The sequence below is a fragment of the Gadus morhua genome, chromosome 22 (assembly GCF_902167405.1).
Source record: "Gadus morhua chromosome 22, gadMor3.0, whole genome shotgun sequence".
NCBI classification, from domain to species: domain Eukaryota; kingdom Metazoa; phylum Chordata; class Actinopteri; order Gadiformes; family Gadidae; genus Gadus; species Gadus morhua.
The window spans coordinates 6,603,595-6,616,759 of record NC_044069.1 but is presented as its reverse complement, the minus strand read 5'-3'; the positions used below and the strand labels follow the sequence as shown (position 1 = coordinate 6,616,759).

The 13,165-nt window shown below is 46.9% G+C and overlaps 1 protein-coding gene across 7 annotated transcripts in view; it reads right to left on the bottom strand.

Moving 5' to 3' along the window:
- Positions 1-1,716: 1,716 nt before the first annotated feature.
- atp9b (ATPase phospholipid transporting 9B) overlaps positions 1,717-13,165 on the bottom strand; it is a 51,683-nt gene continuing 40,234 nt past the window's right edge. For 5 of the 7 annotated variants that reach the window (XM_030347183.1, XM_030347186.1, XM_030347185.1 and 2 more), the window contains 11 exons: positions 13,051-13,149; positions 12,607-12,696; positions 11,495-11,639; positions 9,035-9,099; positions 8,419-8,574; positions 7,762-7,826; positions 7,136-7,244; positions 6,930-6,987; positions 4,742-4,945; positions 4,074-4,106; positions 1,717-3,717 (listed from right to left, as the gene is read on the bottom strand). In XM_030347183.1, coding sequence (XP_030203043.1) covers positions 3,581-3,717; positions 4,074-4,106; positions 4,742-4,945; positions 6,930-6,987; positions 7,136-7,244; positions 7,762-7,826; positions 8,419-8,574; positions 9,035-9,099; positions 11,495-11,639; positions 12,607-12,696; positions 13,051-13,149 — 1,161 coding nt within the window. In that variant the 3' untranslated portion in view covers positions 1,717-3,580. The remainder of the gene's footprint in view (positions 3,718-4,073; positions 4,107-4,741; positions 4,946-6,929; positions 6,988-7,135; positions 7,245-7,761; positions 7,827-8,418; positions 8,575-9,034; positions 9,100-11,494; positions 11,640-12,606; positions 12,697-13,050; positions 13,150-13,165) is intronic. The other 2 variants (XM_030347188.1, XM_030347182.1) reach the window with 1 other exon arrangement.

Sequence of the window (13,165 nt, the reverse complement as noted above, 5' to 3'; positions counted from 1 at the left end):
GTAAGGGGCAGGTAGGGGTTAGAGAACATTGCTCAAGGATACCTCTACATGTATAGTATACTGTAGACACTGGGGATCAAACACAACCTTTGGCTGTGAGTCAAACAACCTACCGCAACTCTGCGTACCTGTCCACGAGTTTGAAAGGAATTAGAAATAAAAGTATGTCTTAAACCCTATAGTAGCACACGCCTAGCCTATTGATTACCGTGTGCAACCAACAGCTCACCAGTAGGGCTACCCTAAGCTTTCTCGGGAGGGTGTGTACACTTTACATAATGTATGCACTCTGGGGACGTCAAACAATTTGACTGTCAAAATTCTACAGGGAGAATCCATGGAGAAAACACACTATTTCACCACACCAGACGCACAAACGACGCCTGTCGTGAGCAATAATTTCTTCGCAACTAAATACTTGGGACGAGTAGTCATGACAAACGTATTAGTCATACCTTAAGTCTATGAGAGAATATGGAGGATACTTCACTGATGGCTTTTAAGACTATGGCCCAATCCCATTTCTACCCCTTACCCCTTCCCCCTCCCCCTTGTTTTGAAGGGGTAGGGGAAGGGCTAAGGGGGTGGAAATGGGATTGGGCCTAAGGCCCCCATTTCTACCCCCTTACCCCTTCAAACCCTTGACACTCCCGACCCTTCTCACACTTGTTTAAGTGTATCCCTGCTAACTCCCGAATGGAACAGACCAATAGTCAAAAGGTTGGAGTCAAGTTGTTCATTTATATATTTGTATGGCTGCGGAACAACTCCGTAGTGTTCTTCATCACAATGACGGTGCTGTCCACGGCACCAGTAAGACATTGCAGAGAATGCCCCAAGACCGGACCCCCTTAAACCTAAACAGACCCAGCAGGATTACACACCTTGTAGTTATCCAACCCCCCCCCCCCCCCGCCTCGCTCGTGAACGTCAAGATACGGAGACGTTAGAGCCGGGAGATGAAAGCGGAGGGGTTTCGTCTAACATGTCAGAACCATCGGACCATCACATCCACTGCTGGGTCGCCCATTACCCACAATGCACTTCCTGATCCGGACGGGGGGAAATTGATAACACATTTTTTGTCTCGCGGCTGGTCACACAGTGGATTTGATTCATGGCATGGGCAATTTGTTTATTCATTCACTCATTAGTTTGTGGTTGCGTTCAATCTTGCGAGATTTAAAAAATAAACATAACTCTACTGTTCGGATAAACAAAGGGAAGGTAGGCTACTGCATTCAAATATATATTCGATTGGCGGGTGTGTGCATTTAAAAGGTCCACCACCGTTTAGACCGTTGCGCCCCCTTTTGACAGTTGGGAATACATTTTCAATCCAGAGCTTTTTATAATAAATGAAGTCCCATACATCATTCCAACTGGATATTATGCTACAAAGAGCAACATCAAGGGACTTGTTGAAATTGGGTATGGGTTCGTTTTTTTTCCTGATAAAGAAATGTCGGCTAATATAAGTATTCAAAAAATGTCGACCCAATGGTGTTTGTGACAAAAAACATAATAATACATTTTACTAGATTGTTCAAACAATAACTGACGAAGGTACTTACCTTCTGCCTTCGACAGAAAAAGATGTCAAGGGCAGTCCAACCGTTCGGTCCCGTTTAATGGTTGAGTCTATCGCCATCTTGTGGCCCTAAGAAGAACCCCACGCATACGCCTTTACACACAACGACAAGTGAGACCGAAACATATTGTTAAATTTAATTTTTTTATTGCTAACATATCGATAATAACATTATAAATAATGGTCATAGGGTTAGAAACAGAAGTGCCTAGATATGGTGAGCAATTACACAGTTAGGGGACATTTGTATAACACCATTCATCAACAGAAAGAAACACTGAAATGAACACTTTGAGAAGTCATTTAAAAACAGATTGATACCCTAGATGCAATTTGCATCAAACGGACATTCCACATCTTTGGTGAGCAGATATAATTCAAGGGTTGAGGTTGACACATTTAAAACCCAATAAATAACAATCAGGAATTAGATCAGTTGGAGTTTCAGAAAATGACAGCAACCTAGCAACCCAACGTAGCTCCGCCAACACTGCGTTGAAGACTTTAAAAAAAAACACATCGGTTCTAGACACTGATGGGGACCCAGGGAGAACACAGACCTGAGAATGATAAAACTCATTCCCGTAAGACTCAGGACATGGCTACCTTGGTGATAACCTTTTGGAGGAGGAGCAGCAGTGAGAAAGATTTCAAATAATCAAGAAATCCTCAACAGCAGGATACAGTTTGTCACGCACACGCACACACACACAAACGTGTGGGTGGGAAAGATTTCAGGAATGCAAAGAGAAACAGTTGGGACCGATGGACAAGTGAGGTGGATGAAGACTGACGAGACAGTTGGCTTGTGTACATTGACTTGTAAAACATCAACATACTGATGAGGCACAGCGCGAGTGGTCTGATCCGGACTACAGATTGAACCATGGAATATAAATAAAAGGCCATAGTATGAGAACAATTGTGCTCGCTTAACACCCGACCACATTTTCTATACTTTGAGATTATGTTTATGAAATGTTCTATTATTAAGGAGTACAGCAAGAATCACCTTAAAGCGAAGGCATGGCTTTTTTTTTTAAAAACCAGCTAATACGATTCACTAACTTCCTACCCTCCTTTTAAACACCTAACATGATTGTCAACGTAATGACGACGCATTCTGTAACCAAGATCCAACCTTTAATTTGTCCACTTTCCCCTTGATTAGAAATACTGATGTTGATCTTTAGATGGACATTTGATTCATAAAATATTGAGCATCATCTTATAGCCAAGTAATTTTTTCATACTATAGCAGAAGCACTGAGAGGCTAAAGTAAGAGAAAAGTAAAATAATAACGTTGGTGAACATGGCGGAATGCATCGTTTGTTAGTCGATTCTTATTTTGCTAATGGTTTATTTTGTCATTGTAAAGGTTTTAATCTATCTGGTAAACACACAACTGTACAGTTGGATCGAATACTGTGTGAAAATCAACACATCAGATTTGGGAAGTCACTGAATTAATTGCAGTACTAAAAATTCATAAAAAAATGTTTGGGACCCCACACGTAAAAAAAAGAAAAGGTGTACATCCAAAGTAATGCTTCGAGTATCGAGTATAAAATGATGCTTGGAGCTGATTGGCGTCCAATAGAAGAAGGCAAAGCGAAGCCGAGGGGCCTTCCCAGTGTTTCGAAAAATCAGTGGTCCTTCACAGCCTGCCACCCTCGTCTTGACAACTCATCTTTTTAAAACGACAAACAAAACAAAAACAATCTTTGTGTGCTTCAGTCTTTTCAAGTAATCCCAAGTCCATGCGACAACAGCGAATGTGACTCGTTTAGCTTTTTCCGTTTCGAATATTTCCCTTCCAACTCCAGAAGTATCGAGGTTGATCATTGCTGCTAGAAACGACGAAAAAGTGACTTAAGCGAGAAAAAAACGAATGAAGAAACCCCAGCCAAAATCCGACCACAAATTCTGAATTCCGGAATTTGGAGTTTTGGAATTCCAAAGAGGCGCATTGACGGAATGTGCAGCGATCAAGAGGAGAGCTTGGAGTAGCTAGGCGGGGAGAATTTGCGCTTGAGGTACTTGATGATGTAGAGAGGCAGGCAGCTGAGCAGCGTGATGGCCAACACTTTCCACACAAACACCCACGTGGTGATGAAGGGCAGGTCTGGAAGAACCAGCCGCACGTTAAAACAAGCGCTTCCAAGTAGAGAATCGTGTAATAAAAAAGTCATGCTATTATCGTGTTGCGTCTATGATTCATGCATTTCCTAATACACCAAAAAATAGTTTGAAAGTAGTTCTCAATTTCTACCGGGAAATGACGGATAACGGCACAATGGAATGACATGTATCAACAAGTCAAACGACCCTTGACCCCCAGGACAAACACACTGATGACACATTAAACGTACACAGACAGAAAACGTCAAGCAATGCAGGGGAGAGAGCGAGTCTGAGACCGAAAGAGCAATAGAGAGAGAGACAGAGATTGAGAGACAGACAGAGAGAGAAAAAACCTACCAAGGAAAGCTCCCAAGGATATCCTTCCAATGCCTGTCGCCGTAGCAACACGGAGACAAAAGAGCAGCCATAAGAGAAAATAAAGGGTTGGTGAGACGGATAGACGATCAGGGACAGAGAGATGGACAGAAAGAGAGAGAGGGAGATCAAATAAAGGACAAAAAATAAAGGAGGGAGAGGAACATTTGAGAAAGTAAAATAAATCACAAGGGAGGAAGAGTAAATAAAAGAGGTTACAAAAAGGACAGAGAGAGAAGAGGAAAACGGCAAAGCAGAGTTCAGTCGACTTAAACCCAACAGGAGAAGAGACACAAAACTGAATAAACAAAACACGCACAGGAGAATAAACACAAAACACAACAGGGGAATAAACACACAAGACATATACACAGAACATAGGAACATTTAAAGATCCTTTTCTGACCCAATAACACGTTGTGTACGATAGATTGCTTCAGATAGGAAACGTTATTAAGAGTATCGCTCAATTAAAAACAACACGATTCTAATAATCTTTTTATGTCGCACTACAAATACAAAGCGAAATTCGCGTTCTGTGAGCTCGGGGCTTAAGGTGGGCGTGGCCATATAAAGTGGGCGTGTCTTCGGAACCCATGAAGAGACCCTTTGTCGAGGTGATTCAGATGCAGTGTATCGGACTGGCTTACCAAAGTACTCGTTGAGGAAGAAGAGGGAGCACACGTAGAAGAGCAAACTGAGCCCCTGGGCCAGCACCATCAGCCAGTGCCAGGTGCGGACGGTGAGCGCCACCATCAGCAGCTCCGTCAGGATCAGCGCGGTGAAGGAGATGGCCACCACGTGGAGGAACTCCGACTCAAACAGCACCAGCGCGCCGTACATCAGGACGCCACCTGGGGGCGCCACAGGCCGTTTAGTCAGAGGGACGCGTAAATGTTGAGTATATTAAGTTTAAGAAACCATGATAAAATAATAAATGGAATTTGAAATCGTCAACTTGGATCAAAAAAAAATAAAAATATACATTTCACAGTAAGAATAGGATACAGAAGACTTATTACAATGTAGGAACTCAAAGCAGTCTTTAATTCTAACCTCTAGATGTAACATTTGTTTGTTGTTCTTTGTAGTCTCCCCCTCTGAGTAGAGCTCGGAACAGACACCTCCATCAGGGTAACCCAGATACACAAAACCCCCCTAGCTTCCGGGTTGATGGTTTAAAACCCTCGGTTCCTCTACAGACCCAGATAAAAAACATCTAGACCAGCTCAACCTCAAGCACCAGAACGGGGCCCTGGGAACGAGGAACTAAAGCCAGAGCGACAGATAAGCATTGATTAGATAACATTATTTATGAGGAGAAACACACAATGTGCTCCAGTGTTCCAGCGCTCCAAACCCCCTAATTATCCCGGACGGACCCCCGGCCTCGTCTCATTGGCCGACGTATTCCGATACCCCCCCATATAGTAGCGCTGAAGCGTCGACGCTAACTGGGCTTAATGGCCTATAACTGATCTGATAATTAGCTTTTCATGAGGAGCCGCGGCGCAGGGCAGCCCAGTCAGTTAGCCTGGTTAAGAGAGAGAGAGAGCGAGAGCGAGAGAGAGAGAGAGACAGAGAGCGAGAGCGAGAGAGAGAGAGAGAGAGAGCGGGAGAGAGAGCGAGAGAGACAGAGAGCGAGAGAGAGAGCGAGAGAGAGCGGGAGAGAGAGCGAGAGAGACAGAGAGCGAGAGAGAGAGCGAGAGAGAGCGGGAGAGTGAGAGAGAGCGAGAGAAAGTGAGCGAGCGAGAGAGAGAGAGACAGAGTGAGAGAGGTAAAGAGGGTAGTGAGGAAAATATTGGTGAATAAAACAGGAACACGAGGATAGATGGGTTAAGAAATTAAATAAAGAGAAAAGTAGAGAGAAGAACCGTCAAAAAGAGTTAGAGATCAGTAGAGACACGGTTAAGATATTAGAAAAAGGTGAAACTGAACAGTAAAGAAATGAGAGAACGTGAAACCAAAGAGTAGCGAGAACACCGAATACGAACCATAGAAGGACGGTCAAAAATAAATAAATGTGAGTCTTAAAAAAACCTTAAAAAGAAACTTAAAAACCCCAAAACATGACTGCAGGCCTATTCCAACCGGTTAGGCTGTGCGGCGCTCCTTGCTGTGATATCTTTTTACTCTTTCCTCCGCCGGGCCGGCTGACTTATTATCCTTTAATTAAATAACAGCAGCGTGGAGGACAGTGGAGGCAGGCGGGCCCGCGGCCCTCGACACCCACGGAGGGGCTTAGCCCGCGCCCACCCAGATCCACTTACTGGACGCACACAAAAGAACCACACGGTAGTACAGCCGGGTCCGGCCAGCTGGGAGCCGACGCCACTGAGGACCAGGACCGGGACCAGAATGGGGTTTAAGAGGACCAGGACCGGGACCAGAATGGGGTTTAAGAGGACCAGGGCCGGGACCAGTATGGAGGTTTAAGAGGACCAGGACCAGGACCAGTATGGAGGTTTAAGAGGACCAGGACTGGGACCAGCATGGAGGTTTAAGAGGACCAGGACTGGGACCAGTATGGAGGTTTAAGAGGACCAGGACCGGGACCAGTATGGAGGTTTAAGAGGACCAGGACCGGGACCAGTATGGAGGTTTAAGAGGACCAGGACCGGGACCAGTATGGAGGTTTAAGAGGACCAGGGCCGGGACCAGTATGGAGGTTTAAGAGGACCAGGACCGGGACCAGTATGGAGGTTTAAGAGGACCAGGACCGGGACCAGCATGGAGGTTTAAGAGGACCAGGACCGGGACCAGTATGGAGGTTTAAGAGGCGAGGCCATCTTATATCTTCATAAGCAGTGTGTGGGTATGATGCGCTCGTCTTCTTACCTTGATAAATACTGATGAACACCCAAATGAGGAAGGTCTTGAAGGACAACGACCGGCCCTGGGAAGGAGAAACCAATCATTTAATTCACATCTCAAGACGCACTTGAACCCATGTTATGAAATAAGCTACGTTCTAGGTGGGATCCGGTTTATGTATTGAGCGGGTTCTGAGGAGGCTCTGAGGAGGCTCCTGGGGGCCGGCCTACCTTGGTCAGGTCCTTGTAGAGCTCGGGGTAGAGCAGGGCCATCTCGGGCTGGACGTCCTGGTCCAGCACCAGGGAGAACACGGGGAACATGGTGTAGAGGGTGGAGTAGCTGCAGGGAGCACAGCACCACGTACAGGTCAATACTGTAGGAGTGGCCCCCGGACGACCGGCCCCTAGCGACTGGCCCTGTGTGACTGGCCCCTAGCGACTGGCCCCTAGCGACTGGCCCCTAGCGACTGGCCCCTAGCGACTGGCCCCTAGCGACTGGCCCCGGGCGACTGGCTCCTAGCGACTGGCCCCTGGGTGACTGGCCCCTAGCGACAAGCCCCTGGGTGACCGGCCTCTGGGCGAATGGCTCCTAGCGACCGGCCCCTGGAGACTGGCCCATGGCAACCAGCCCCGGGGTGGCCGGCCCCTAGTGACTGGCCCCTGGGTGACTGGCCCCTGGGTGACTGGCCCCCAGACGACCGGCCCCCGGCAAATGGCCCCTAGCGTCCGACCCCTAGCGACTGGCCCCTAGAAAACGGCCCCTGGCGACTGGCCCCTGGGCTTCCCTTCCCTGGCCTGCAGGTCAGCCCAGCAGCTGAGTGCAACACAAGGTGTTTAAGGTAAGAGAAGACACGTACCCCACCGTGAGGAAACCCTGGTACAACGGGATAGAGGCAAAGTAGAAGATGGAGGAGAACACCGCCTGAGAGAGAGAGAGAGAGAATATAAAGGTGATGTTTGGTCACAAATTTAGATTATTATTGGATTATTACTAACACACTTTTTTAAAGAGCAATCATAATCCTTCTTACTGACAGTTTCAACTGTTTATCAAATTACACCGGCAAATAGTGATTAACTCCTGGCTCAAACCGACACAAACAGTGTGTGTGTGTGTGTGTGTGTGTGTTTTAGCGCCAGGTATGCGTCCGTGCCAGGTTAATGTGTGTCTTTGCCAGGTGAATGTGTGTGCGTGTGTCTGTGTGTATGCATGTCCGGTCGTGTGTCTGTGTGAGCCAGTTTGTGCTTGAGCCTGTGTGTGTGTGTGTGTGTGCTTGAGCCTGTGTGTGTGTGTGCGCCTGTGTGTGTGCGTGAGCCTTTGAGCCTGTGTGTTTTTATGTGTTGCATTTCTGTGTGTGTGTGTGTTTTTATGTGTTGCATTTCTGTGTGTGTGTGTGTGTGTGTGTGTGTGTGTGTGTGTGTGTGTGTGTGTGTGTGTGTGTGTGTGTGTGTGTGTGTGTGTGTGTGTGTGTGTGTGTGTGTGTGTGTGTGTGTGTGTGTGTGTGTGGGCCTACCTGCATGGCGGAGATGATCATGCCGCGGTGCATGACGAACTGGCCCAGGGCGGCGGAGCGCTTGTAGCTGTTCCGCCCGTGCACCATGAGCAGCCGGCCGATGTGTTTGAACTGCGTGATGGAGAAGTCTGCTGCCAGGGACGCCTGCTTACCCTCCTGCAGGGGCACGCACACACAGACGCAGAGAGACACACACACAGGCACAGACGCAAAGAGACACACACACACAGGCACAAAGAGATACACACACAAATACAGACACACACACAAAGAGAGACACACACACGCACAAAGAGATACACACACACACACATACACATACAGACACACACGCATGCACAGAGACACACACACACACACACACACACACACACACACACAAAGGAGATATGCACACACATACAGACACACACACACACAAAGAGACAATAAATGTGACAAGTGGTTAATTTGTAATATTGAAAATATTAATAGTAATGAAACAAATGACAATACATGCATTCAATACATGACAATTGAAATAAAACTGTGAAAAAAGAGATGCAATGTTTTTACAGAAAACACTCAAGCATGATGCTGTCGTGAGGTCAACAGGTGTGTTGTGTGTGGGCCGTACCTTCCCCTCTATGCCGATACCACAGTCTGCAGCCTGGATCATACTGACATCGTTACCCCCGTCACCTAAACCGCAACACACACAAACATAAGACAAGAGCCAACGTGCAGAACAGAGGCACTTTCTGACCCATGAGCTTTCACTGCCATCTGCTGGACATATTGAGTAGTACATGTAGCCGCTGCATCAGTGGCCTCCAGTGTGTGAGAGTGAGAAAAAGGGTTGGAGTGTGAGTTTGTTAGTGTGTGCGCTCGTGAGTCAGTCCGTCAGTCAGTCAGTCAGTCAGTCAGTCAGTCAGTCAGTCAGTCAGTCAGTCAGTCAGTCAGTCAGTCAGTCAGTCAGTCAGTCAGTCAGTCAGTCAGTCAGTCAGTCAGTCAGTCAGTCAGTCAGTCAGTCAGTCAGTCAGTCAGTCAGTCAGTCAGTCAGTCAGTCAGTCAGTCAGTCAGTCAGTGAAAGAGAGAGAGAGAGAGAGAGAGAGAAATAGTGTATGCGAGTATGAGTATGTGTGAGAGTGAGTGCGTGTTCGAATCTGTGTGTGTTTGAGTCTATGTGCTAGTGCGTTTGTGTGCGTGTGTTTGAGTGTGTGAGACACTCTCCCCCTCACTGTGTGTTCTGAGTGCATGTCCGCTAGGTCCACAGCCAAATCCCCAGCCCAAACATGTAAAACCCCCCACCACGGTCCAACAGACCTGTTACTCCTATTTTACCATTTAGTTATTTAGCAGACGCCCTTATACAAAGGGGATTGAACGCTGAACCTTTCTACTGGGAGTCAAACACCTCAGTGGGCGCAATGCTCTAATGCCCCTAGTAATGCAGTGTTGGCATGAACTGCTATACATAATAATATCACACGCGTGATTCTTAATAAATATGAAAACATCCAAGAAAACAATCCTTTCACTATGCTCAGACATAAGCAGATATGCCCGTCTATCTACTCAAACAAACACCAATTTTTTAAAAACCACCTGCCCACTACACTTCCAGAAGCCATTTGAGACTGGAACTGAGATTACATGTTTCAAGGAATAAAAAGTCTCAAAGTGTGTGTGTGTGTGTGTGTGTGTGTGTGTGTGTGTGTGTGTGTGTGTGTGTGTGTGTGTGTGTGTGTGTGTGTGTGTGTGTGTGTGTGTGTGTGTGTGTGTGTGTGTGTGTGTGTGTGCGCGCACGCGTGTGTGTGTGTGAGACAGTGAGTTGGCTAGTGCGTGTACGCATTTTTGATTTTGATTTTTCTTTATAATAATACATTTAATAATAATAATAATAATACATTTAATTTAGAGGCGCCTTTCAAGACACCCAAGGTCACCTTACAGAGCATATAGTCATCATACATTTTTTAAAAAGCAAGACATTGTGGAAAAAATAAATAAATAAATAAATAAATAAACATAAGCAATAAGAAATAAATAAAATAAAATAAAAAAATAAATCAAAACAGTGATCAGTTAGACGTTGTGTGCGAGTTTGAACAAGTGAGTTTTGAGTTGTGACTTGAAGGTTGAAATGGTGTCTGACTGTTTTATGTGTGGGGGGAGGGAGTTCCAGAGCCTGGGTGCTGAACAGCTGAATGACCGGGCACCCATTGAAGTGAGTCGTGATGTGGGGATACATAGTAGTCCAGCAGAGGTTGAGCGGAGGGTGACTTGTCTTATTCCGTTCACCAATTGATGCATTGCACGGTCTTGCTGTGCGTGCAATACAGTGTAAAGTTGTGTTGTTTGTTTTTGGGCTGGTTTGCTAAAGAGGCTAATGTAGCTAACAATAAACTAGGACTAGCCAATTTCCTGACACAATCACAAAGACGAACAGGAACGCTATAAATGCTCCGAGACCGGAAATTACGTCAAAAGTGCAACTCGGAAGGCTGGAGTATTCAGGAACATACCATTAATGTGTGTGTGAGTTTGAGTTTGTGAGTGCAAGTGTGGGACACTTTTAAAAACCACTCTGCTCCCAGAAGCCTTGCAAGACTGGTACTGGGATTACAGGCTTCAATAAATCAATACGGACTCGACCCGGCCGCAATGTTGTACCGGGTCGGGTATGACCTGGGTCGGTTCTGAACCGGGTCCGGTCTGAACCGGGTCCGGTCTGAACCGGGTCTGGTCTGAACCGGGTCAGGTCTGAACCGGGTCTGGTCTGAACCGGGTCAGGTCTGAACCGGGTCAGGTCTGAACCGGGTCTGGTCTGAACCGGGTCAGGTCTGAACCGGGTCAGGTCTGAACGGGGTCTGGTCTGAACCGGGTCAGGTCTGAACCGGGTCAGGTCTGAACGGGGTCTGGTCTGAACCGGGTCAGGTCTGAACGGGGTCAGGTCTGAACCGGGTCTGGTCTGAACCGGGTCAGGTCTCAACCGGGTCAGGGCTGAACCGGGTCAGGTCTCAACCGGGTCAGGGCTGAACCGGGTCAGGTCTGAACGGGGTCCGGTCTGAACCGTTCTGGGGGCGCTGCTCACCGATGGCACAGGTGCGGTTGGAGGTGTGCTGCTTCAGCAGGGTGACGATCTGGGCCTTCTGCGTGGGGGAGCAGCGGCAGCACACCACGGCGGGGCACTGGCACGCCAGCTCCACAAACTCATGCTCGTAGTAGCGCAGGCACACCTGGGCGGGGGGCGGGGGGCACGTGGGCGAAGGGGTGGGGGTGGGGGGGCACAGAGACACGGGGAAGGGTTTAGTGAGGGGCCAGGGGTGTGCTGGGGTTTGGTGTGGTGGATGAAAGGTGGACCCGTAGATGGAGAAGGACATATTCAGGGTAATGAAATATTGAATCATAGATACTGTGTGTATATATATATTAGTGCTGTCAAGCGATTAAAATATTTAATCGTGATTAATCGCATTAATGTCATAGTTATCTCACTATAAATCGCGAGCAATCGCGATTAATCGCAAAAAAAATTCTATGCTAAATATCCCTTGATTTCTTTGTCCCATTAATTTTTCGAATTTTTATGCTCTTATCAACATGGAGAAGTGCATCAGCTTGCCTTGTGCAAATGTTTTTTTATTGATAACAACATTAGCATATACTGATCAATACAGGACGATACAAAAAAAAGCCTATAGTGCAGTTAAACGATGAACATACAAACATACTGCCTTGAACATAGCAGTCAGGCTACTGCTTCTTTGTTTTGAGCCAAAGAAAAAATAAAAATAAAAATAAACGTTAATAACGCGTTTAACTGTCAGCACTAATATATATATATTTTCTTTTTTAATAATTTTTTTTTCTGAAGTAGTTTCCAAGCATTTGGGTTCGGAGCTTCATTTGATGAATAGATTGACATGATAATTACCGATAGAATAAATCTAAAGTTTGAGTGAAAACAATAGTAGCGTATACATATTATAAGCAAAATCAAAAGAGTTTTTTTTTTATCCAACAAAAACCAGATTGAATATTACCCATGCCGGTCCCATATGGGACTGCTTGAACTCTCAAGGACAGCATTAGCTCGGGCCTTTGATTTCCCTTCTAGAGCCGCTCTCTGCCTATTTAGCCCAGCTGAGTAGCTGTGGGCGAGTCAGGCAGCGTCTGACTGAGAGAGAGAGAGAGAGTCAGTACCTCCAAGGAGTCTCCGGAGATGACCAGGACACAGTCGTGTTTCCTCCTGAAGGCGTTGAGCTCCAGATGGGCCTCTCCACGGCTGGAGACCTGCTCGAGAGCCACGCGCTGCGATTAGCCACGAGATGCTTCCATATCCCCCATTAGCCACACGCTATGTTTAGCCACCCGAATCTACCATTACCCTTTTAGCCACACGCTACGATTAGCCACCAGAACACACAGAGACACATATGCAGAGCAAGCGAGAACGGGGATGGAAAGACACAGAGAGACCCCCCCCATGCAGAGAGAAACATGCTCTCTGATGGAGAGACAGAGAGGCACGGAGACGGAGAGAAAGGGAGAAGGTGGGGGAGAAAAGGTAGGGGACTGAGCCTGCAAAACAAACCGAAAAGAGACAGAGACACAGAGACACAGAGACAGAGACGGATTGAAACCCACCGGTTTGAAGACGTGGATGTCCTGGCTCCGGGACACCAGGTGGGAGCTCTTGGCGATGCAGGTCGCCGTCTCCAGCTTGTCTCCCGTCAGCATCCAGATCTGGACACCGCACCAA